At 40.0% G+C, this 27328-nt stretch overlaps 2 protein-coding genes across 3 annotated transcripts in view; both read right to left on the bottom strand.

Moving 5' to 3' along the window:
- Lmpt (Limpet) overlaps window positions 1-27328 on the bottom strand; it is a 512992-nt gene that overhangs the window by 442928 nt on the left and 42736 nt on the right. The window lies entirely within an intron of this gene.
- LOC135703440 (serine/arginine repetitive matrix protein 2-like) lies at window positions 815-14718 on the bottom strand. 2 transcript variants are annotated; one of them, XM_065224677.1, is made up of 3 exons: window positions 14301-14718; window positions 2079-2540; window positions 815-2012 (listed from the first exon to the last, which is right to left on the bottom strand). In XM_065224677.1, the coding sequence occupies exons 2-3, from the start codon at window positions 2530-2532 to the stop codon at window positions 955-957; spliced, it is 1512 nt and encodes a 503-aa protein (XP_065080749.1). In that variant the 5' UTR covers window positions 2533-2540; window positions 14301-14718; the 3' UTR covers window positions 815-954. The 2 variants fall into 2 exon arrangements, with proteins under 2 accessions (XP_065080749.1, XP_065080750.1); XM_065224678.1 differs by having other exon boundaries at window positions 14306-14718.

Here is a 27328-nt window from a genome sequence, read left to right as displayed (position 1 = left end):
CTAAGCTGCCCCACTTTTTTATATGTCCACATGCCAACGAGTGATGCTTGGATTTGTTATGCCAGTGACATTAGGCCTTTATTTACTGTGAGCTCTTTTGCTATGGTTTAAGAACACGCTGGGAACACCCTAAACATGCCCGGGTGTGGCCAATGTGACAATTATTGATCTTGTTTTTGAATTATTATGTGACCATGCAGTACCTATGAAATGTGTTGATTCAAGTTAGAAATAGGTAACCTACCGAACCAGTCTGTAGCCACAATATAGTTGCTTATAAATGATTATGCAAAAGCTCAAAACAACTCTAATTAAAAAAAAAAACAAAATAGTATGTTAAAGCAGGCTCATAATAAGCCAGTAAGTAGATGTAATTTAGCTCAATCTGTTCAATATCCGAGCAAGGCAAAGAATTAGCCATTTCAACTTCTGAATCCGTCAGTTAACCCCCCGTCAAAGCTAGCTCAATTAGTGCGATGTCACACATTTCAATGACCGGAAAAGCTGCCCTTTCCATACTCGGTCGTGGACTCAGACCGAAAGAAACCCAATCCCTCAATCGATCCGCAGTCATTGCGCGCATGTATTTAGTCTACAGCGAACAATCTCCCACGCACTGCTAAACCAAAAACGGAGCAAAACTTCATTCGGCCGAATGCTTCGTCATCGTTTTACCGATGTCGTCATTCCGCATGTGGGAATTGATCTTGAATTAGCGTTGGTTCCATATAGGGAAACTGGATCAACGACTGGAAGTCGTTCCGATGTATGACATCACCTGATTGGGAGTTTCGAATCAAACTGAACTCTCTCCTGCGGGGAGCATCGTAAATTTTTATTCTTTTTTCGCTAGTAGCTTAATTAGTACTCGAATCCTACAAGAAGAAAGCGCATACATTAGCAAGTCTTTGTCGTTCCGGGGCCGACCGGTTAGTTAGTTTCAAATCGAGAGTTTTAGATTGGTACGAAGAAGCTCTGCTGGACGGTCACCACGCTGCTCTCGTCATCCATTTTCTTGAACGACTTTTGGAACTGCTGGAAGCGACTTCGTCGCTCTTGAAGGTTGGTACCGAAGGTGTACTTCGGTAGCTCAGTTGAATCCTTCCGAGGTGGTTTGGGTGGAGACTGTTGCGTTTCATGTTTGGCTGGCCGATCCGTGCTCAGCCGTGGACTGGCTATGCCAACGGGTTTGCGATTCACTTGTTCGTATTCTTCCTTAAGAGTGTTGTAGGTATCGGACCGGAACTGAGGTGGCCGGTCAAACTCGACACGGTGAGTGCTAGTTGTAACAGTGTAGCTTCGACCATGATCCGGATCGTATCGATCGGTACGAGTCGTATTGACAAGAATGGATTTGTTTTGATCGGGACTACGATTTTGAGCTTTCTTGTTCACGGTGCTGTAGCCCATTTCGATTTCTTTCTGACGAGCCTTTAGATAACTGTTGTTTGCCGACTTGGATTTCAATTCTAAGGTTTCGAACGGCGATGAACTACGCTCATGACCTCTGCGAAGTCTTTCCGGTATAGCAGGTGGCTCATCACGACTGTTGATATTCTCTTTACGATCATACGTAGCATACCTCTTCGTGGGAGAAGCACTTCTCGCCCGATTCTTATGCTGCAGGGGCGTTGAACTTCTTTCTCGGTAACTTCTTTGTGACGATGAACTGTGCTCTAGATTAGCTGTTTCCAACAGCGAATCCCGTGACCCGGTACGTTTCTTTCTAGTCTTTTGTTTGTCCTCTTCGTCCAGCTTGCAGTTGATGCCAATGTCTCGAAACTGCGGGACATACGCACCGACCGAAGAGTTGGAATCCTTTCGGACATTCTTCTTGGAGTCCTGTTTGAATAGACTCTTTTCGACCCTTTTCATGAAACTTTCCACCTTCTGTACAGGCTTGGACGATTTCAACGATTTCTTCCGAAACGTACGAGTATCAACCACTACAGGGATGTTCTCCTGAGATTCGTGCTCCATGTTCTTGGATACAGTGGATTCCGGAGATTTATCTGTTGATAAGCATTTGGTTATCTCTAAAAACCTAAACTCAACTGAAAAAAAGCTTAAAAACTCACCCTTATTCTTCTTTTTCGTATAAGTACTGGTCCTCGCCTTCTCATCCTCCAGCTCATTGATGGTGAACGTGTCGCTGCGACTGATCGCATTCCCGAACCGCCCGCTATCTTCTCGGTCACCCTTGGTGAATGTATTCTTCCTTAGGATTCCGGCGGGCTTCTTTACCTTCTCATACTTGTCCACGTAGACGATGATCGGTGCCGGAGACTCTTTGCCGTACTTTGAATCCCGCTTCAGCGTCGTCGAATTGCTGCCCCGTCGGCTGGTGCCGCTATCCCTGCGCGAACCGTACGTGTCATAGCCGTATCGTTCGGATTCGTTTCCGCTGCGGTTGTTGTTCCGTTCACTGATGATACTTCGGGCTGGCGCTGCTACCGGTGCAGGTTTGGTGGATTTTCCACTCCGATGGCCGCTGTTGGTCAGATTGTTACGAATGTTGCGCAGGAAGGACATTTTCGGAGCTGAATGTGAATTAATGCTGGATTAGAAGGGGAGATTATTTTGGGGACGTCCATCGGAAGCCAGTTGAAAGGTCTGGAGATCTGGAAGTGGTGATTCGAAGCTACATTCGTTGATGTTCAGAAATTTAAGGTTTTCTTGAAAATTGACGATTTGTTTTAAAAATAAAGATCAGAATCTGTGTTCATGTCTACATTAACAGTACTAACAAAATAGACTAATTTGATTACAAGAAACTCATTTTAATACAGAAGAGTAATGATATCGCGCAGAAAAATATATTTGTGATTCAGGACCTAATTTAGATGACATTATTCATTCAAAAATATTGTATCGTTTATTTCCACAAAAATTAAACGGTCGAATTATTTCCATAGCGTATTTAATTATAATTCCAAGGTAATTGGGGAAAAATCTATGAGAAAAACACAAGTGCAATCTGCTTTTAAGATAGTTCTGAAGAATTACAGGTTTCATGTGAAACCTTAGATAATTTTGAGTAGAATTACAAGAAAATGCTGAATTGGAATCAAAGTGCATATTAATGAAGACTCATTAACATCTCTGAGGATTATTCCATGATAATTCTGAGTAGAACTTCTGGGAACACCTACGAAAAAATCCAAGAACAATCTGAGAAAAATGAATCTAGAGCATAATTCCTTGGGAACTTTAGGAGAATACTAAATGGACGATTTCAATTAAATCGGTGAATAATTCCAGAAGAACTTTCAAGGAAATCCGAAAATAATAGCAGGAGAGTTTGCCAAACATATTTTCAGGAGAACTGCAAATTAATTCTCATGAAACTTTCAATGTGAGTAGAATTACAAGGGAAGGAGTGAGTTGCAAAGAGGATTTTGAAATGAATTCTGTGAATTTTTTCAAAGGGTTTCTTCTGAGAATTCCGATGAAAATGTAAAAAAAAAAAAAAAATTGAATTCAGAAGAGTTGGTTGGAAATGCTAACATGAAGCTTTAGTGTGATGATTTATTAGCTAGAGAATGATCTTTAGTAGAGGGTATGTAGATAGTTCCGTTAGAGTACGGCAGTATGAAAATTGAATAGAAGTTGAAAATGAGCGAAGGGCCATTAATGCGACAGTTTTTCAAGATAGACGCACATTTTTGCCTAACCCGTACGATGTACGCGGGGACTTGAAGTATGTCTCCAAGTCCACAGGCAAAAATGTGCGTCCCTCTTTTTGCTCATAAACTGACTGCGGCTGTGGAATAGTTCTAGCGATGTTTTCATCACTACCTAAAGCCCCACGTTGCGAGAGCATTTCTAGTCGATGGTGTGTTATAATGCAGTTCTTCTTTACCCAACTATTGTGTTGCTCCTCTCGTCATGACCAACGTGATCATCTCAGAGAGAAAGCAGTAGGGTGGTTGTTGCATTAGAAGAACTGCATTATAACACACCATTGAACGATTGAAGTGCATCCACTTTGATGTGATATCAAAATATTTTTTTTGCTGTGCGACCAATCATATAAATTCAAGATTTGTTTGCTTTTCTAGCGTCCTGGTGAAAACCTTACTTTAGTTTGAAGGGTTTCTAGTTAATCGACAAGGTCATGGTCATGTAGCCGGAGGCGGCGGGTTCGATCCCCGGTCCGGTCGAGGGAATCTTTCGGGTTGGAAATTTTCTCGACTTCCCTGGGCATAGAGTATCATTGTGCTTGCCATACAATATACAAATTCATGCATTGGTATTGGCATCGAAAGCTCTAAATTAATAACTGTGGAAGTGCATTTAGAACACTAAGTTGAGAGCACACAATAAGCTAATATGCGCTAAGGAATAAAGTTGAAATGCGAATAAGAAGAAGACGACATGGTCATTAGACTGATGCAAAATTTGACATTTTCGCTCCACAGTGCTCAAGCGGTTCCAAATCGGGTCTAGATTAGTCTCCCAAGGTTTGAACTGATTTGGTTAGAAACTGACTGGGCACAAACCATTCGAAGTTTATATTGGAATTACTATAGGGAAACCAAACTTTTTCTTCGTAGTCTTCTATACTTCTTCCATATTGCACCGTTAAAAATTTCTATGGCTATTCTTATAGGAAATTTTTTCAGCTACAACATTGCGCAATATTGTTTTTCAGCCAAACATTAAATTAAATAGTTATTAATTGTTTAAGAGATTAATAATCTTATGGCATCATCAAGCAACTGTTTGATCCCAGGCCACTTTGGGCAACACTGTATTCTGCAGTGTGACATAGTAGCCATGATGTTTTAGCTCTATTCTACGCGCCAGAAACACCAATGTTGCCTGCTGAGCAGTTGATTGAGTATAATCATAAGAAAATACCCAAGTAACCAAAAGTTCCACATTCAACACTTCCAAGTTCCATAAAGTTCAAATAAAGTTCCGACAGGACATTCAAGTTCCATAAAGTTCGAATAAAGTTCTGACAGAACTTTCAAGTTACATAAAGTTCAAATAAAGTTCCGACAGAACTTTCAAGTTCCATAAAGTTCAAATAAAGTTCCGACAGAACTTTCAAGCCACATGAAGCAATCCGCACAAATCTTTTTTTGTAACAAAATTTAATGTACGTAAATATGAAATAATCAGTGGCCCGAATAAATCATAATTCTTATATTTATGCAACATTCTATAAAAAAAAAATTAAAAAGTAATTTCCTGGATTCGAACCCGTGTATTCGGCATGTGATCTACGATCACTAACCACTGCGCCACAAGTGTGATGGAATACCATGCGGGCAAACACCAATTTAAATTCATCAAGGTGTTGTGTTTCGTATTCAAGTTAGTCAGCTGGCTCAGAAAACACCAACAATAAGCGGGACAACAGCTCACTTTAATATATTTCAGATGACGTAGTGGTTCGTGCTGAGACTCTCACGCAGAAGGACTGGGTTTAATTCTTCAAACAGCTCCATTACTACTACTAATGCTGATAAATCAATGCACATTAATACCTGCCTTTAGAAATAACTTTCATAAAAGTGCGAACTAAATATAGAATTGGTGTAGAGGACAAAAACCTTTTTAAATTTGTTTTCTAAAAGTTCCGTTCAAGTTCCGCCAGAGACTGCTTGGAATGCTCTTCAAATATGGTGCCGGAACCACTATAGACCACCTTCAACCAAGGTGCTAAACCCATAAATAGCCTTTTATCAGAACTTTTGGTTACTTGGGTAGTGACGTAATGATTATTAACTTTTGATCCTTACATTTTATCGAAAAATGGTTTTGAACAAAGTTGTAGCTGTGAAAACTAACTACAACTACAGCTATCAATTTTTACAGCAGAGTAATAGAGTAAATTATTAGATAGATATGAAAACAGAATTTGGTTTTCCCATAGTAATTTTCATATAAACTTCAACTGATTTGTGCCAAGCCATTTTCTTACTAAATGACTTCAAATTGGAACCGTTTGAACACTGTTGAGCAAGAATTTCAAATTTTGCCTCAGTCTAATGGTCATGTGGTATTCGGTCATTGCGAGAATTTGTATATACCACTTCAATACTGTTACGCATTTGACCACAAACGTTTGGTTGCTGGGTACATTATCAAAGAGCTTTGGGGGTGATGTGGCTGGCAACAAGGCGAGCGAATGCTCAATGAAAATTAACTGTTCAAAAACAATAATTTATGGTGGTCCTGAAAAGAACCGTTTTGCCGTGATGGTTTAATAATGCTGAGCTATTAGGGTGTTCAACACGGATGATGCTGGTGAGCTGTATGTTGTTTGGAATGAGGGTAACGCGTTTGGCATAGATGGTCCGCAGTGGCTCATGACGAGCAACTGAATCCGATCAGTAGCGGTGCGGCTTCTTCATCCTTCTTCGGTGAATGGACGCTCATGTGGTTTGCAGATCGCTGCTTGCGGGCAGCCTTGCGTTGTGTACTGGAGAGCAATGTTCAACGCCACGCGCCGAAAGCACTGCTGCTGCTCATGATGATGACGACCAGCCGGACACCACCAAACACGGTGATTGAATAAGCGCACCGTTCGGCGAGACCGGAGGGAATTCGATTTTGAAATCTGTGTTAGGGAAAGCGCTTTTTTGCAGGTAATCGGTGATAATTTTAATCACCATTGCAACAGTTGAACATTTGTGTAATTTTCAATAGTGACCTATTGAAAATTGATAAAGTGATTGAGTATTGAAAATTTTACAAAACTCTTATTTTGTGAATTTCAAAGAAGGTTAGGGATTTCCAGGGAAGTTCAAAGATTTTTAGGAATGTTCCTTTTATTTCAGAGCAGAACTGGATGGTTCTCTAGGTAACTTTAAGTAAAATATAAGAACTTTACCAGGGCCCCATAAAATCACTTTCAATCGAAAATCGTCATGTGACGATGAAGCTGTAAACCATCACTTTCAATTGAAAGTCATTCTGTCTTCTCTTCGAGCAGATCCCCGTCAACATCAAGAGAACCACTTTCGATCAGTTTTCATGCTGTTTGTTTTGGCTTGACGTGTTCATTTATTCTTTCATTGTCAAATGAACTAACTTTTGCATTGAAGCGAAGCTGTTCGATTCAAATTCGCGCAGTTTTTATGAGTTTCGTTGATTTAAGCGTATGCGCATCGATCTGTGCGATCGATCATCGATCTGTGCGATCGATCATCGATCTGTGGATATCAAATTTAGCATTGTCGGATGGTTTGTTTACCCATCAATATGGTTTTTTTTTTAAATCGCACAACAAAAAATAATTTTAATATCACATCAAAGTGAATCATTAATACAGTGCACAGTGGGCAAAAATTGACAAAACCGCGACTAAATTGAATATCTCGGCTGCCAAACCGTTTCAGTCAACATGTTATACATATACTCAAAGGAAAAACTCTGCTTAATCGATTGGTGGTATTTTATATTATATTAGTCTCATTAGCCGGAGACTTTTGCGTACCGAGATAGAGGGGCGGGATCAACCAGAGTTCCCGGTAAAGTAGGAAATTCCACTATCTATCGACATAATTTTACACTTTACTTAACGTATATTACTGGAAATTGATAGTACTAAGTATATATTGTGTAAAGACACCATATACGCCCTCAGGGAAACTCTACTGGCCTAAAGGAGGATCCGGAACGACTGATAAAGTGTGACATTATAAAAAATGTCCTAGAAGCTTGTATTTTTTCTATTTTGTTCAGAATCAATAGATCAAAGCGTATTCAACTTAGAATACATATTTTGGATATCCTGGTTCACCAGATAATCTGGATTGACCTATAAAGTGACCACATTATAAACATTGTCCTAGAACCTTGCGATTTTTTCTTTGTTTGTTCAGAATCATTAGATCAAAACGAATTTAATAAAGAATTTAAATTTTGGAATAAAGTGGCCATATCTGGTTCTCCGGATAATTTGGATTGACCTATAAAGTAGCCACATTATGAAAATTGTTCTAGAAATGTTGTTTGTTCAGAATCACGAGATGAAATCGTATTTAATATGAAATTTATAGTTTGGGATCCAATGGCCATATCCTGGTCCTCCGAATAATCCCGATAGACCGATAAAGCAGGTCGTATAATCTAAACTGTTCAGCATTTGTCTACCGCACAAGTTGGAAAAAGTTTCAATGTAGGTATTGTGATACGCGTAAAATTAAAAGACTTAACTAGGCCCATCCGGGGCACAAGCGCCATAAATTTTGCAGGCCAAATCTTGCTAGAAAAATGTCTCCCGAGGCAAATTTATCAGATAGAATGTCAACGGCATTAGCATGGTCCGATCCGAAGTTATCGTATCTAACATACCACAAAGAAGGTTCGAAAGTAGCATTTGGTAGTAAGGATGTGAAATACATGGAGGAAGTGGCACAATATTATATGGATAGCGGTGTAGAAGATGAAGGGGATCCAGATTATCCGGTCAATCCAGATTATCTCCAGAGTTAAATACGCTTCACCATTTTTATAATGTGGCTACTTTATCGGTCAATCCAGATTATCTGGAAAACCAAGATATGGCCACTTTACCCCAAAATTTAAATTCTTTATTAAATTCGCTTTGATCTCATGATTCTGAACAAACATAGAAAAAATCGCAAGGTTCTAGGACAATTTTTATAAAGTGGCCACTTTATCGGTCAATCCACATTTATCCGGGGAACCAGGATATGGCAACTATATTCCAAAATATTTATTCCAAGTTAAATACGCTTTGATCTCGTGATTTTGAACAATATGGAATAAACCACAAGGTTCTAGGACAATTTTTATAATGTGGCCACTTTATCGGTCAATCCAGATTATCCAGAGAACCAGAATTTGGCCACTATACCCCAATAAAGTTTCCATATTAAATACGCTTTGATCTCTTGATTCTGAACAACATAGAAAAAATCACAAGGTTCTAGGACATTTTTTATAATGTGGCCACATTATCAGTCGTTCCGGATCCTCCATTAGGCCAGTAGAGTTTCCCTGAGGACGTTTATGGTGTCTTTACACCATGTATACTTAGTACTATCAATGTCCAGTAATATACGTTAAGTAAAGTGTAAAATTAAAGGGTGATACGGTCAAAATTTGGTCAATATCAACTTGACGTATTTCTTTCAATTTTGCATTTAAAAAACCTGAACACCCCTCATTTTGAAGGTGTGTGTGTGTAGAATGTTGCTCCTATTTTGATTTTGGAATTCACTCTTCAGTTGTCAAAATGCCGTCCAAGCAAGAAGAGCAGCGTATCAAAATTTTGCTCGCGCATCGCGAAAATCCGAGCTACTCGCACGCAAAGTTGGCAAAATCGCTAAAAGTTGCCAAATCAACCGTTACAAATGTAATTAAAGTGTTTGGGGAACGTTTGTCGACAGCCAGGAAGTCTGGATCGGGGGGAAATCGAAAACCGGAAGCCGCTGAGACGACAAAGAGAGTTGCCGGTAGTTTCAAGCGAAACCCTAACCTCTCTCTCCGAGATGCCGCAAATAAGCTGGGTGTATCGTCTACAACCGTGCATCGAGCCAAAAAACGAGCCGGACTATCGACTTACAAGAAGGTAGTGACTCCAAATCGCGATGATAAACAAAATACGACGGCCAAAGCGCGATCCCGGAGGCTGTACACGACGATGCTGACGAAGTTTGACTGCGTGGTAATGGACGACGAAACCTACGTCAAAGCCGACTACAAGCAGCTTCCGGGACAGGAGTTTTATACGGCAAAAGGAAGGGGAAAGGTAGCAGATGTTTTCAAGCACATGAAACTGTCAAAGTTCGCAAAGAAATATCTGGTTTGGCAAGCCATCTGTACCTGTGGCTTGAAAAGTAGCATTTTCATAGCTTCCGGGACTGTCAACCAAGAAATTTACGTGAAAGAGTGTTTGAATAAACGTCTGCTGCCTTTCCTGAAGAAACACGGTTGTTCCGTACTGTTTTGGCCGGATTTGGCATCTTGCCATTACGGTTAAAATGCCATGGAGTGGTACGCCGCCAACAACGTGCAGGTGGTTCCCAAGGACAAGAACCCTCCCAACACGCCAGAGCTCCGCCCAATTGAGAAATACTGGGCTATTGTCAAGCGGAACCTAAAGAAGACCAAAAAAATGGCTAAGGGCGAGCAGCAGTTCAAGGCAAACTGGCTTTCTGCGGCGAAGAAGGTGGACAAGGTGGCTGTACAAAATCTGATGGCAGGGGTCAAGCGTAAGGCCCGGCAATTCGGATTTGGAAAAGCGGAAGCCTAACTGAATATTTTTCCTGAATTTTATACTAATTGAACTTGAAAAAGAAATTTAATTTGATTTTTTAAATAAACGATTTCACCGATTTACACGCGTTTTCCCTTGACCAAATTTTGACCGTATCACCCTTTATGTTGATAGATAGTGGAATTTCCTACTTTACCGGGAACTCGGGTTGATCCCGGCCTTCTATCTCGGTACGCAAAAGTCTCCGGCCAATGAGACTACCGCCAATCGATTCAGCAGAGTTTTTCCTTTGAAAATATGTATAACACCGTTTGGCAGCCGCGATATTCAATTTAGTCGCGGTTTTGTCAATTTTTGCCCACTGTGCAGTGCATGAACTGACATTACGCTGCTTTTACTGCTTTGGTTTATTTTTGAAACAAAAAAAAATTACATGAGATTTTCGACATGATTGAAGTGCATGCTCTTGGATGTAATATTAAAATTAAATTTTGCTGTAGATCGAAAATTGATTTGCAACGCCATTTAGAAATCCAAGATGGTGGCTTCCGATTTCAGAACAAATGGGAAATATTGTGAAATACTTATCAATATAGGTATTTTTGGAATCGGGATGGCGTCTATAGGCCGGAAATTTATATCTGACGCCATTTTGAAATCCAAGTACCTACGCGTCGTCCCTGTGCCAAAAAATACCCAGATCTTAGGGTATTTGACACTTTTTGTGAAACCCGATGGCCGCTATATTGGATTCCAAAATAGCATCGGATATCGTTTTTCGGCATCTACACGTTGTCCCCGTTCCGAAAAGACCCATATCTTAGGGTGTTTGACACGTTTTATGAAACTGGCGTCGAATAACGATTTTTGACATCTACGCGTTGTTCCCGTTCCGAAAATACCCATATCTTAGGGTATCCACTTCAAAAAACCAATGGCCACTATTGTAGGGTATTTGACACTTTTTCTGACATCCTAAGGATATCGATTTTCGGCACCTTCACGTCGTCTCCGTTCCGAAAATACCCATAGGGTAGGGTATTTGAGACTTTTCCTGACCCCGATGGCCGCCATCTTGGACTCCAGAATGGCCTCGTTAATTTAATTTTCGTCTAATATAAAATAATATATTATTACTACATATAATCCGGATGCCATCCCTATCGGCAATCGATATTGTGCGGATACTATATTTTGATGCTTGACGACACGATGCGTGACAAGTCGAATGAACCCGAATTGAAGTGAAGGAAAGAAACGAAGGAAGCAGTTTTAGAGTCATTCATTGCGTCAATTGAAACAAGTATTTGCTTCAAATGAAATGAACTGCAGCATTTTAAGAACGAAACAAGCGATAGTCAATCCATGTTTGAAAGGAGGAACGTTCATCGTGACTTGATAACAAGAAACACAATGACTTAAATGCTGCCCAGACTGGAGAGTTATAACATGTTATAATGGTTGTCAAATAATTGCAACACAGAAACCACCATCAAGATAGCGCTATAACATGTTATAACTCTGTAGTATAAACGTACTATAATGCCTTGTTCAAAATGAAAATGATATTGCTCGAAATGAAGTGATTCTGCGGAGATTTCATTTTCTTTTCTTTGTTTCGAAAATGCAGAGCCCTGTAAAGTAACTTTACAGGAGCACCAATAAACGCAGGAAATTTTCTTAAACTTACTTAAAGTTCCGACATCTTCAAAGAAGACCAGGAAACTTTAGAGAAGTTTCAAGATTTTTAGGCAGTTTCATTCTTTTCAAACATGTTTCAACATGTTTTGAGGAAGATCAGAAATCTTCGAGAACTATTTGAAAAAATAGGAAACGTAAGAGAAAATTCATGAACTTCTTCAAAATTCAGGAAAATTCAGGGTACTTTTGATATTCTAATAAAAGTCTTATGAGCTTCACGTATCAAAAACATCCTGAAAATTGTGGGGGGTTCAGGATAGACCAAAGAACTTCAGGGCAGTTCAATTATCTACAGGTAAAATTCGGTAACTTTTAATAACCGCAAAGAAATGCAGGTCTTGATATCATTAATGAAGTGCTGAGATCTTTAAAGCTGTTTCATTAACTTCAGGGTAGCTCTTGAAGAATTAGTCATTTTGTTTGGCTTTCAGCCTTCAAGCAAAAGGTTTACAGTTTTATCATCGTCAACGTTTCGGTCCAGGGGTTGGGATCTTCATTAAGCTAGTTTTAGCTTAAGATCCTAAAGATGTTTGAGTTGAACGTAAGACGGTACAACCATAGAGGTAACTCTAAGACTAGTAGGTCCCGAAGAAACGTGCTCAACTTTTTGGCTCAACTCTGGTACTATCTACGGTCCCAAGCTAATCGATTCACCCCTCGAAACATAGGAAAATCCAATAACCCCTCATTTTATCTGTCAAACTTTCATAGCGAATCAAAACAAACATTGTGTAGTACTAGAATTTCGTCTAGAATGGGGTACGTTAATCGATTTGCTTGGGATCAATAGGCTAGTCAAGTAGTGAGCCAATTTAAAATCGTATTGATTGGCTTAGGCTTTTGATATTTTTTCAAAATTTTTGTGAGTTTCCAAAAGGGCTTGGAACTTGGGTCTAATTAAGAAACATTATTTTCAAAAGTTTTGTTCATCAGAGCAGAGAATCGCTTTTAATTTGTTTTTGCAAATCCCGCCAGATAACTTTCATGGCAGGATCGTGTGTTCTTTGATATTGTCTTTAACGGACATTTTTAAGACGGATCAAGAGCTTAAGATCGTCGTCTATTATAATTGAATCGAATTTAACCTCGCATTTTGGTACTTAGGCAGCTCTTGCTTGAACTATAGAGATTCAAGAGCATAATTAATTTCATCTTTGGTTTGCAAAGGAATGTTTGGATCGAAGTTATATTCCATAAATGTTCGATATTGCTCCCAATCAGCTCTATGGTAATTGAAAGTAGAGCTGTTGGGATTACAAATTATTTCTTGGGATATTTCAAAAGTTACTGGAAGTGGGTCAGAACTAGACTTCGGAAATTTCGAATTATAAATGCGCTTATTAGTTGGCCATTTTCAACCAGCCCGTCAATTTGCGGCAAGCGCTTCCCATAATTTGATATTACGTACTCGCAATAACTGCAACATGCCAAAGTTGGCTTCTTCTTATTTGCATTTCAAGCTTCTAGCTTATTGCTTATTAGCTTATTGCGTGTCCTCAACTTAGTGTTCTAGATGCACTTCCACGGCTATTAATTGATTGCTCTCGATGCCAATTATACTCTATGCCCAGGGAAGTCGAGAAATTTTCCAACCCGAAAAATTCCTAGACCGAACCGGGAATCGAACCCAGCCACCTCCATCATGGTCTTGCTTTGTAGCTGCGCCTTTACCGACTGAGCTAAGGGAGGCCCCGCCAAAGTTGGCTAGTTTGTATGAAAATCTGCCTATTGCGCTAATTTAAAGGCCACCACTGTATGTATATCTTCATGTATGTATGTATGTAAGTAGCCACCATCCTAGCTTGGGTCTTCTCCCTGCATGCGGCTCCACTCTACAGCAAGATCAAATTTCGTCATCATTCTGAATAACCACTGTATGTATATCTTCATAATCATGAAAGCAACCTCAAATGCTTGAGTAAAACTCTTAAATTATTGCACAAAGCCTTCAAGCCAAAGAGCAAATTATCTGAAACAATGAAGTCTGAAACTAAAGTTTAATTTTGAGATACATATACCTACTCGGTCAAGTTCAAAAGTTGTATTTCGCAACAGAATTCAATTTTCACAAAGAACCTTTCTGTTGTAAAAGACATCGACTCTAGTACGTGCAACTCTCACAATTAATGACGTTTATTATCCTAATGCACAAATTATAGGCATCAATAAATATGCAAACCTTCCTTTCAACTATTTGCGTGCTAAGTCTGGTACATTTCAATTCCTCACCCGTTAATCTATCTCACACTCTCGCACAAACAAACACTGATACTCCACACACCGGGAGAAGCTTCGATAGTTTCCAGCCGCCTCCAGAAATTGCAACCAAATCACCTTCCTTCCAACGACTTCCGATCGTCTAAAATGCATTCCATGTGTCAAGGCACCGACAAACCTCACTTTTCGCCGTTCAAGTCTTCCGCAATCCGGTGATGCAGACGCACAAACTTCCTCCTTACACCTCAAAAGTCAACTGGCACTGACTAGCAATAATAACGATTGGACCTAAAGAGTTCACACAGCATCTTGAGTCCATTTGAGCAACGGGGGTCGCCACGTTAACCTTGAGCAAGTAGCATCACGACGACGACGACGACCATATGGTGTGGTTTCACTTCCTTGGATGCAATTGACACCGACAGAAACACCGGGAAGGGCTTTGGAGTCTGAAGGTCGAGTGATGGTGCTGTTGATGACCTTTCTGGCAGAGCGTCGAAGTTCAAGATCTGGACAGTATTAGCACTCTTCTGTTATTAAAGCAAGGTGTCACCCGAAACACCTCAGGTCGTTCGAAGCGCAAAACACTTACTAGTGAGGCGTGATCGAAAGCTGCTGCGTGACAGCCAGTGCCTCACTGCAGATTAGTGGAGGAGTTGTTTTCCATTTTTTTTCCCGCAATGCTCTTCCGTTTTGGCGCCTTAGCTTGTAACTAAAAGGCGAGGGGTGCACCAATTGTTTGTAGAGGAAATGCCAATTTTTTCCATGGTGGCTCACAACAAAATTGAGACCTTCAAAGTTTTAGCGCTTTCGAGTAAACAAATTTGTCACCATAACCAATTGTCACCCAACATAATTGATAGATCCCTCGCTGCCGCACTTTGTGGAGATCATCAAACCGACTGACTGATTTGGAAATAATCGTTCAAATCAGCAGCATTGCGAATGGTGCCGTCTCTTTCGCTCACCAATATCTCCTGGCAGGGTTGGCATGCCAATTTTCGCACAAATTGTTCATTTGTTAATAATTCTGCAATCACTTGATGAGGCATGGATTTTCTTGAGGCCACTGATAGAAAACCATTTGAGGTTACTATAGCTACGTAAAACACAGTAGATTTGTATTTAAACTAAAAGCTGTTCTCTAATTTGCATCAACAAAATGAAAAGGGAAATTGAAATAATCGCTGCTCATTTCGGACTTTCAATGAAGAACCTCACTGTTGTGATTTAACTACTCTATGCGTGTCTACAGTGTACTCTGGCCAAAGAAAAGAAGTGTATCTCGTATAGAAAACCAGTTCTTCCTACTTTCACGAACAGTAGCGGGCAAGTTTGTATTTATTTATTTATTTATTATTATTATAGCCCACCTGACTTGGTAGTCTCAATGAAACACTTAAATCTAAATGTAGTCACTCATTAAAAATTAAAAATTGGCCGGCAGCAAACGATGACGAAATGTGGAGGCATTGATGTCAAAATCAAATAGGTCAGATACTTCGCTGAATTGATGAATCATGGCGACAAAGGAACTGTTTGCATCATAGTTGGTTGCATGTACTTCTTCATGTAGCAAGACTCTCGGACGGAGTGTTCGGGCAGGAGCATACAGATTAATTTTGACCAGTAATTCAGGTGCATCATATTCTGCGAGCAAGACTTTAGCTGAAGACTTTAGACTTGAGCAAGAGTATCCAAACCCAGTAAACGACCCTACTAGCACACTTGTCGCAAATCGGTTGTGGAAACTCCTATACGACTTATTCCAGTCATAAACAAGTTTCTGCAACTGTTGGTATCGGACATGTGCTACTCGGGGATAGCGGTCAGTATACGGTGGTAAATTCAGCGGGTCACTCCAAGGAAGATAGCGCAGTGCGTATCCGACGAATTAGCGTTGAACAGCTTTGAATCGTGCACTCCATACTGCCTGGTAGGGATTTTAGACAACACACGCGAATTCCAGTAGTGAGCGTACCAATGAACAGTAAAGGGCTTTAAAACACAGAGGTTCACGGAATTCCTTGAGATCTTGAACAGTCGATTTGCTTTGTCGATCGTGGTTGAGAAGTGGCGAGTGTATGTGAGCTTTTCATCCAACATGACACCGAAGTCTTTAACGTGATCGACACGTTGAACTGCAGTCTCAGCAACGTTATAGTCAAACAAAAAGGCAGTCCTTGTTCGACGGAAACTAATTACGAAGCACTTTGAGTCGCACAGGACCATAACATTACGTTCACACCAATCATTAAAGATTTTAAGAAGGTTTTGTAGTTCTAAACAGTCACGTAGTAGAATGAACGTTACATCGTTCACAAGTTAAGAGAAGAGCAGTGGTCCCAAAGTGCTACCCTACAGTACGATGAGTAGATTCCAATGCATACAGTAACTTCACGTTGCACGAGGTACGATCTAAGGCAGCTGCAGAAGGAAGTAGAACATCCAATTTTTTCAAACTTTGCTAGCAGAACGTCGTGCACAACTCTATCAAACGAAGCTTGTTCGGATCAAAGAAAAACAAAACCGTTTTTTTTGTAAATCAACCGTAAATAAAGTTGATCAAACTGCAAGAATTCGTTTAATATATAGTGTACGTGTTTACAGTTTGTGGTTTTAGTTAAAGTACTCACAATTTTAGTTGTTCCTCCTCCTTCAAACAACCTTTCTTCTACCTTGACCGCTCTTAAATGTTCTTTCGCCTATTACAAATTCAGTGTTTTTTTTCGTTTTACCTATATGTGAGTCGTCTGCTTGCCGTTCCGTGTTTTGTAACCTCCACTGACCTAAATTTGTCCACAAACTTTCTACAAATATCCAAAGCACAGAATACTAAAAAACTCACTTTTAAGCACTTTCTAAACGATGCTGTATTGTTTGTGATTTCTACCTTCCGTTCTTTGACAGATTATCTTCTATCTATCTATCTATCCTCCTCTCTTCAATCCGTCACTTCATCTGTCAAACTTACTACCTCATCGTCCAAATTCACGGCCAGTGTTGTCAGAACAAAGCTTTAAGATCAGTGTAGATGGCATCCACTTGAAGTTTCTTGCATACATTTTCCATACAGAACGACGTAAAGCTGACGAGATTCGTTTCCACGGAGCGACCAGGCAAGAAGCCATGTTGACATGTACTTATGTAATGCTTGTAGGAAGCAAGCAATCTCTCATTTATCAGCGACTCAAACACCTTAGATTCAACCCCGAGCGAGGTAGTCCCACGGTAGTTTTCCACATTGCGTTTGCCTCCTTTCTTGAAAACAGGGAACATAGTAGAGCGTTTCCGTAGTGCGGGAAATTTCTGCTGACGAAGTGACAGGTAAAAGAGCAAGGACAGCGGAGCAGCTAAGATATCGAAGTATTTTTTTTTAGGACACCAAATGGAATAACGCTTGGAACTGGTGAAAATGATGATTTGGTTTTACTCGTCACAGAGAGAACCATTTGTACATCTAAAGCGAATCCCACACGTATCAATATATTGACGCGAAGGGGAATTATTGACATTAATATTGATGATGTGAATACAGAAATATTGTCAATACCGATGTATTGACGTCAATATTGAATGTATTGACAATACGATTATTGTCAATAAAAGCAATCGTGTAGGGTTCACTTAACTACGGCAAAAACATCCATGTTTACGACGTCGGTTGGCACATCACGGACGGCTCGCTCAATTTCTGCTTCCGATGGGGAGTCATTCGAGAAACCGCTTAAGAAGTGCCTAGCAAATAGGCTGCATTTGTCCTCAGTTGTCAATACTACGTCATTGCCGAGAAACATTTTTGACGGAAGCCCAGCTTCCTTTCTCTTCGTGCGCGGAGAGCACTAGCTCGCACTCGTTTCAGGTTGCGGAGAGTAGCGTTAGACCAAGGCGATTTTCTTGGAGGCAGGCACTTCGGTACTGAAGCACAAACACAGTCGCGAAAAAGGCAAATATAGCGAGCGACTGATGTCATTGAACCAAGGGGGACGTGGCTGTCAAATATAGGCTTGCTGAAACTCCACAAAATCACTGGAGGTTTTAAAACACTCTTGTCCTGCGAGTTTAGCCAGCCATCACCTCGAGTGAGTGGTGGCAGGAATATAGAAGAAGTAAACAAATACTCCTCGAGAGAGAGGGAGAGTGAACTTCAGCGAGAGGATGATTTTCGAGACTCCGGATGACTTTTTTGTTCGACGCAAGAAGCTCAGAGTTCACCCAGAGTGAGAGTACGATCAACAATCAATACGAAACTATCGATTTGAAATTGGCTCACTACTTGACTAGCCTATTGGTTCCAAGCAAATGGTTAACGTATCCCATTCTAGTCGGAATTCGAGTACTACACTATATTTGTTTTGATTATCTATGAAAGTTTGACAGATATAATGAGGGGTTCGTGGATTTTCCTATGTTTCGAGGGGTGTATCGATTAGCTAGGGACCGAAGAGAGTATCAGAGCTGAGTCAAAAAGTTGAGCACGTTTCTTCGGAACCTTCTGGTCTTAGAGTTACCTCTATGATACGATCATAGAGGTAACTCTAAGACTAGAAGGTCCCGAAGAAACGTGCTCAACTTTTTGGCTCAGCTCTGATACTCTCTTCGGTCCCAAGCTAATCGATGCACCCCTCGAAACATAGGAAAATCCACGAACCCCTCATTATATCTGTCAAACTTTAATAGCGAATCAAAACAAACATAGTGTAGTACTAGAATTTTGACTAGAATGGGGTATGTTAATCGATTTGCTTGGGACCAATAGACTAGTCAAGTAGTGAGCCAATTTAAGATCGTTAGTTTCATATTGATTGTTGGTGATACGTTAATCGTTTGCTTGGGACCATAAGGCTAGTCAAGTAGTGAGCCAATTTCAAATCGATAGTTTCGTATTGATTTTTTTTGATACTCTATTCGGTCCCAAGCTAATCGATGCACCCCTTATATCTGTCAAACTTTCATAGCGAATCAAAACAAACATAGAGTAGTACTAGAATTTTGACTAGAATGGGGTATGTTAATCGATTTGCTTGGGACCAATAGACTAGTCAAGTAGTGAGCCAATTTAAGATCGTTAGTTGCCACCGGTTGGTACGAGCGTGTGATTGAAAGCATGAACATGAATGGCAGCAAACTTCACTCTCATTTTATCCCCCATCGCTCACAAGCTCTGAAGCTCAGTGGAATGATTTGGCAGTAGGCATTCTACTCCTCAGAAAAATGCTACGCTCGGCTCATTTTAAACTCGCGAGTGAGGCTTCATCAAGCCTGGTCAAATACGAACAATCATCGCCTACCTCGCATAACTGGTTCCAAACGTAAACAAGTCATAAGAAACCTACAGGGTTTGTTTACGTTTGGAATCAATTTCATACAAGAATGATCAGTAGACTGATTTGACAGCACGTCCTTTCAGCATTGAACACGTTCCAGTCGATCGGTCTTCCGAAAATGGAGCCGAGTGGCAGTCAAGGTTTTGCCGGCGCCGATGGTGTAGTGGTAAGCGTGACTGTTTTCTCACCCCAATGCGTCCAGGTTCAATCCCAGTCGAGGTCGGTGGGATGGTCATTGAAGGCCCACGCACATTAGATCCGGATCGAACGCGTTGCGGCAAAGTGACAGCTAAATCTATTGTCTAACTGTCAAATTTGTGTCAACGCAACGCAAACGGATCTAATGTGGGTGGCCCTTGATTGCCACTAGCTTGCGGAACAGAGACCGACGTTAAATAAAGGAAAGAAGAAGAAGAAGAAGCAGTAAAGGTTTCATAAAAATGAATTTGAGATCCGTTCGCGATAGATATATCCAAAGCAGGATGGAAATTGTCAAGAGGAACGATGACGTCAGGCGCTTCAGCGACCACAGTCCAGCAGCGCACTTTCGCTTACAAAAACCAAGTCAAGAAAACGAGACTGGAAATTGGGAACAAGGTTTATCTGGCTCAGTCCATGAAAAGCTGTGCCGTCTACAAGCAAGCGGCTGGCAGGAGTAGTTGAAGATGCAATCGGATCTGGAAACGCATAACCCTGGCCCCGGACCTGGAAACGCATAACAGGCTGATTAAAATCACCAAGCAGAAAAAGCACATCCGTTATATCAGCCAAGGACGATGCAAATTCTGCAGCATTGTGCTGCAGTCATTTCGACGTTCAGGGGGAATATACACCGCTCCAATGAGGATATTCTGTCAGGCTGACCTTGACCCAAACCGCTTCAATTGTAGTAAATAGTTCGTCGGCGATCACGAAGAAGGCGAATGCGTTGGAAACAGCGATGAGGACACCACCACCGCGAGTACGACCAACTCGTAGAATTTATGTTTGGTCAAACTAGTTTTACGATATGGAGAAAAATTGTGGATTTCTCGTCAAACATTGCTTTTTGCGTTGAAAAAATTGTCTGTGTCTAGGAGCACAACAGGATCCTTGACGTAGGACCACGATTAGTAGGTACAATTGTTTTTGCGTTTCGTTTGTTCAGTTGTGCAAAAAATCTCTAATTATAAATTTTTAAATATTAAAAATGGTGGCCGATTGCGTGAAATGCGGCGTTTGCAGTTTTATGTAGCAGCTCACAAAATAAACGTTACGGTCGAAGCTTTTGATCGAAACCAGAACACCAGACAAACAGGCATAACACATAGAATATTTCTCACTGTAAAACATCGTCGCTAAAACATAACCGCCATTGAGTACACTGTGGTGGGCACTATGCTGAACAGATGGCGGTAGTGTGTAAACGTCAAACTGAAGGGAATTGACTAGGCGCGTTACGGGTGGTCATACCATAGAGGTAACTCTAAGACTAGAAGGTCCCGAAATAACGTGCTCAACTTTTTGGCTCAGCTCTGGTACTCTCTTCGGTCCCAAGCTAATCGATTCACCCCTCGAAACATAGGAAAAACCAATAACCCCTCATTTTATCTGTCAAACTTAAATAGCGAATCAAAACAAACATTGCGTAGTACTAGAATTTCGACTAGAATGGGATACGTTAATCGTTTGCTTGGGACCAATAGGCTAGTCAAGTAGTGAGCCAATTTAAAATCGTTAGTTTTGTATTGATTGTTGGTCATACTACCAACTACGATACTTTCAAATTGTCTGTTAAATGCTTGTTCCATGAACAACTTGCGAGTGTTCTGTTTTTTTCTGTGCCAGAAGATTTGGCACTTTACAGTTTATCAGAAAATTGTTATACATTGGCATATATCATATCACAAGCGACAACTGACTCAACCCACTAATCGGAATTAAAGTTGTAGGTGAGGTTGAAGGTAACCGCAAATTTGCATTAGAGGCTAAATAGCCTTGAAGAAGAACAAATTAATATATAGAAAAGAATCAGACCGCCAATCAAAAGGTCTTTGTACACCTGAACTAGTTTGCCACAGACAGCAGTATTTTATCTGCTCGCGCAGTCTTTAAGATGAATAAAAGTCAAATGGAAAACTAGCACATGTGGCGGTAGAATTCGTCAAATAATTGTTCAAATCAGCCTTGGTGATATTTTTGACGTTGGATAACGTCTTTCGGCAACATACGGGGGAACAAAATTTAAAACAGTCATTTTGGATGCGTTACGAAAAATTAAAAGATTTTGAACGATAATAACTCAACCGTCTCTCGATAGATTTACGAGATAATGGCATCAATCGATTGGAAATATTTCTAGCAATTTGCTGAATGTTTCAAATTATTGATTTCATTCTGTAAACTATTGAAAAATAGTTAAAAGTAAACCATTGTCTAAAGATGGTGAAAATCGATTGATTTTTTTATATTCTTATACTTTCTCCAACCGAGACATCAGATGCGAGTATCTGACACCTCTGATATTTTCTGTTCTACTATATAAGCGTCCAACAAGGTCGCCCGTTCCATCATTGTCTATCCGATCGTCGACCCAGCAGCAGAGCAGCAGAGCAGCAGAGCAGCAGAGCAGCAGAGCAGCAGTACCAGAGTAGCGGAAGCAGAGCAACGGCAGCAGAGCAGCGGCAGCAGAGCCTGGGGGCGAAAGGGCAACTACGCCGAGTGCGTTGGTGCCAGTGCTCCGGTATACTGGGCCGCCGTCATGGAATGCCCAGCTGCTGCAGTTCTCAGTCGGTCGTATTCACCGTCTGCTCCGCAAGGGCAACTACGCCGAGCGCGTTGGAAAAATGGCCCTTTTCAGGGCCACAACATTATCAAGAAAGAGTTTAACGATTAATTTTCTAATGCCTTTCCGACACTTGAATATCGAAAGTTGAATCTTCGCAGAGCCATAGATTCCATTTTTATTGCATTTCTACAAAACTTATTTCAGAATCGAACTCGTCTTCACAGACTGTGTGAAGAAGAACGATGCATCATCGAGCACAACCCGTTCCGTTCCAAAATCGTCCTCATCACAACCTCCAAAACAACCATCTACCCTCTCGACATCTCGAGTGGATTTCCCGGTTCATCATACCACCTAGCGCTGTTCTACTGATTGGTAATAATATTTACCCGGAGTTCACCGCACTCGTGGTTAAAGCAAAGCGCCCGGCATGCAAACCGCTCATCAAAATCGCCATCGCCATCCGGTACCCATGCTCGGCATAACCATCATTCCAAAACCACAACCAAAACGGCCCTTTTCAGGGCCACCAATAATTCGACAAAGAGTTAGTTTTGAAGACAATTTCTTTCCAGAATATCACAGTTACACTTAAATTTGGGGACTATACTGGGGTGTGGGAACACTGGAAGGGGAGATGCTGTCTGTCTTCGAACTACCAACATCATTCCAAAGCTCCTCCAGGGCGACAGAGTAGAGCAAACCCAACAACATCAGCCCAACAAAACGGACCTTTTCAGGGCCACCAAACTTTCGCAAAAGAGTTATTAAGGAATATTCCTAAAATATAATATACACAATTAAGTACAACACATAACAGACGTTATCCAACGCCAACCCTGCGGTCGTATCTAGTATACAACCCTTCCAACTTTTTTCATTATCTCAATTAAAATGTCTCTTCGTGTTTCATTTCCTTAGAATTATATAATAGAAAAAAAAAATGAAAATCAATGAACAAGTTTGTCAGGAATACGGCTCATTTGAGTAATAAATAAAGATAGTTTAGAAATTGTAACCATATCAACGTTGTACACTTGATTCTGCTGAACTGGTTAAACTCAGATGTAAACAAACAAACTCTTTTAGACGAGTTTTTCAAATCTGATACACTCGTATTAGAAAAAACATCAAAACATGTTCTAAGTTCCACCCCTGTGCTCTGACCCTAGTCTATCTTAACACCAACTTTCATCAACGGAGTGAAAACCTATTAACAAAAGAACAATTTGCGTAAGCAAAATGAGCATGCCAACCCTGCCTCCTGGGGACCGGTATTTCCCCGATTCCATGCCGTTGGCGGTGGCTGTGTGGCGGCGTGGGATGTGGCGAAGCGTGTGTTTGCAACTTATTCACTGACCGGACTCGGTGTTGTTTTTGTTTAATCAATATCGTGACTCCGAGTAAACACCTTCGCAAGTTTAGAAGCACAGTTAGACATTAAGGATAGTGTCGTAAATTGTTGGTATAACGATGGCCAACCTGTTTTTGGCCAACGGGCCTACAGATGTGAACCAACTGTTCCGCTTCGCTATTTTGTATCGTGCATCAAGGTACGTTTCTCTCGCAGACCTCTTCGCGACCAGACACGCGTGGGGGTTATCGTATTCAGCCTTCAGTAACGTGGGGTGACTTCGATGGTATTCTTCTCATTTGAATGCATTGAAGTGAGATTTATTGGACCCAAATTAAGTGAGTAGATCGACAAGAGTCTGGCATTAATGATCTATGGTAAAGCAAAACGGACACCCGATCGGGATGTTTAAGATAGTCTTACAGTTGTGTATGACATATATGCGAAATCTGTAATGAATCAGCGCGTATCCAGATTTTGTAATGTGGTTTCGTGACCAATCATTGGTGATGTAATGGAATATAGTCGATCTCTTACATAAGTACAGATTCATACCTCTTATGACAAATTCCTAGAACATTTTAATCACAGGTTCTTTTGACATAGGACTACGTCTTTCATTTCTACACTGGGGGTACACTTTGTGAAAACCGAAAATGGAACATGAAACAAAATTATGAAAGATTTTGAACATTAATAACTCAGCTGCTCCTGGACCAATTTCAATAATTTTATCACCAATCGATCAGAGATCTTTCTACGCATCTAGAGCATTGCTTCCGACTGATTTTGAACGTGAAGCTATTGAAAAAGTGGTATTGTCAAGCATTGTCCAATGTACAAATAAAAAGTGATAATTTTATCACTGTTTTCATAAAATAAACGTTCTTCCCAAACCCAGTCCTCATAATCGAGTACCACTTGGTATGCACATTATTCTGCTTTAACCTGAAAAGATATAAAAGAGCGCTTTTTTTTAACTCTTTATTTGTTCCAAATTCAAAATAAATTACATTTAATTTTAACCTAGGTGCTCCAGTTACTACAGTAACTTACCAGCCTTAATTGTTAAGTGTTTTTACATTGTTCCTGTCTTGGCAATTCAGTATTTCAGTTTTTTAAACCTGCATGTCAGTATAACAATTGGTATCTTAAAACTAAAAACTAAAACTAAATCTTATCTAACTATAAAGGGAATTAATCGTTGCAATTGAGGATTGCAACGATTTTTGCTTGAAATTATTAATTATTTTGTCGGACATTTGATCTAAAGTCTCAACATTCGAAATACTATGTACCTCATTAGTATTGTACCAGGGAGGCAACTTCAAAATCATCCTCAGAACTTTGTAGAGGAATGATTGTTATTTTATTTGGTATAGTTTGTTCGCGAGATTGAACTTTTATTCGTGAGAAATCGGCGATTTACGTGTTTGTTTGCAATTACGTCCAAACCTCCAAGTTCTCCGGAAATACATTCTAGCTTGATAACAAGTGAAACGTCAAAATAAACAACAATTGTTAATTTATCTTACGGCATTTATTATTTTAGAGCAATATATCATATCTATCTAAATGCCCCTAATTTGGGCCCATACATAAAGACAGAATTTTTTAGAGCTTCAGAGAGATTTGGAGATCTGCAGGAAAATTTTTTGAGCTTCAGAGTAGTTCGTAGATCTTCAGAAAAGAACTAAAAAACTTCAGAAAACTTTACAGAAATTAAAAGAAATTTGCAGAAATTCAGAAAAATTCACAAGCGAGATCGTAGATCTTCAGAGTTTGGAGTTTGACGTTCTACTGGAAAATAATTGAACGTCAGAAAAGTTCGTAGATTTTCAGAACAAAGCTACAGAACTTTGGAAAAATCACAAGAACGGTCAACTTCAGATAAATTTTAAGACCTTCAAGAAAGAGTACAGATTTTCTGATGTATTTTTAGAATGTTAGAAATGTTAATGGATCTTCAGTGAAATGTGCAGAACTTCAGGGAAGGTTGGCGATTAAAAAAATATATTTATACGATTTTAGGGAAATTTATAGATCTTGAGAGAAACATTTAAAAGTTCAAGGAAACTCAGCTACTTTCAGATACATTTTGAGAACTTTAGGTAATTTAGAAGATCTGCAGGGACATTTTCAGATGTTCAGGGTAGCCCGAGAGCCTTTAGACAAGTTTGCAAATCTATTGAGAAATGTATTGAGCCTCAAGATTATTCGTAGATCTTTAGAATAAAACTACGGAGCTTCAGGCAACTTTACAGAACTTTTAAGGTATTTGCAGAACTTCAAGAGAGTCGATATTTAGAGAAATCTGTAGAACTACAAGGAATTTTGCAGATCTTCAGACACATTCAGTGATTCAGTGTTTCAGAAAACTACTTTAATTCCAAAAACAAATCTCAGCTAAGTACGAAAGTCCAAAATTTTGCAGAACTCCATGGAAGTTGGAAATAGATAGATCTGAAGAACTTCAGAAAAGTCCGTAGACCTTAAGAGAAGTCTGTAGGACCTCAGGATGTTCGTACATTTTTAGAAAAAAAAATTGCAAAACTTCAGCAAAACTCACAGAACTTCTGGAAAGTTAGAGACAACTTCAGATAAATTCAAATAGTTTCAAATAATTTGTAGAACTTTAGGGAATTGAAAAAAAAAATCAGATAGATCTGCAGAACTTTATGGAAGTCCAAGAATCCACAAAGAACTTTAGAGAAGATCTACTGAAAAATCTGTAGAATTTTATTGAGGTTCTTGGATTTTAAGTGAGTCCGCTAATCTTTATAGATATTTGCACAACTACAGAAAAATAAATAGATGTTCAGAGAACTTCCTTAAATTTCCAGGAAGCTCAAAAAAGATATTTTTTTATACTTAAGGGAATTGCGTAGATATTCAGAAATATTTGCAGATATTATTTGAATCATGATAATCTACAGAGAAAATTATATAACTTTCAAGAAGTTCGTAGATTATTGGATTCAGGAATTTTGTAAATTTTAAGAGAAATTTGCAGAACTTCTAAAGAACACACAGGACTTCTAAGAAATCTGCAGAGCTACCGAGAAATTTGCAGATCTTCAGGAAAGTTTGTTGATCTTCAAAGATATTTTACCAGAGAACAGAAATTAAACTTCAGGGACGTCCGAAGGTCTTCAGATTTGAAATCTTAACAGAAATTTTCAGAACTCAAAGAATCATGTAGATCTTTAGAGAACTAGCTCCCACTAGCTTGTCGAAAGTTGCCCTGGCGAAGTTTTGAAAGCCTTTTTCGTCTTAATATCGCTGTTCTTGAAGGACAAGATGAGCCAGATCCCTGTCGGTGTTCCTCCTGAGCAACATTTTTTTTTAAACTAGTTCGTTTATTTGGAAGGCTCAATCGCGTTAGCTTTACGGAGCTCTTTGTTTGTAACAACATTCACTTAATTCTTTGTCTAGTAGGAGTTGGGCCGAATACTCGCGGCTTACTCGAGGTTAAAGAGGTACATTGTCGAAGGATAGGATCAGGGGAGGAGCTTGGGGGTAAGGTTTCGTTATCTCATCAGAGCGTTGTCGCCAGTATGAACCGACTGCTTATAGCAGATATCGTGAGTTCCCAACACGTCTCTGATAGGAGCATAGGGTTGTCTTCCTTGGGCCTCAAGGATATTCAAAAGTCGCTCTCTGGCGGCTTCATTATCCGTACATTATAAAGACTTGTTTATATTCGAATATTGACTCTATCCACCGCGGAGTGTAAGCACTGAAGCACTTACTGTACC

Source organism: Ochlerotatus camptorhynchus, unplaced genomic scaffold, assembly GCF_037179485.1.
Source record: "Ochlerotatus camptorhynchus isolate MF236.1 unplaced genomic scaffold, CSIRO-AGI_Acam_v1.1 ptg000213l, whole genome shotgun sequence".
Lineage (NCBI taxonomy): Eukaryota > Metazoa > Arthropoda > Insecta > Diptera > Culicidae > Ochlerotatus > Ochlerotatus camptorhynchus.
The sequence above is the reverse complement of the archived record's forward strand: the minus strand, read 5'-3'. Positions and strand labels throughout refer to the sequence as shown.

What these genes read in the sequence shown, in the direction of transcription:
- LOC135703440 (XM_065224677.1), bottom strand. Translation starts at nt 2,532, where the DNA reads ATGTCCTTCCTGCGCAACATTCGTAACAATCTGACCAACAGCGGCCAT. An exon ending in TACGAAAAAGAAGAATAAGG is followed by an intron (nt 2,013 to 2,078) that starts GTGAGTTTTTAA and finishes GCTTATCAACAG; the next exon opens with ATAAATCTCCGGAATCCACT.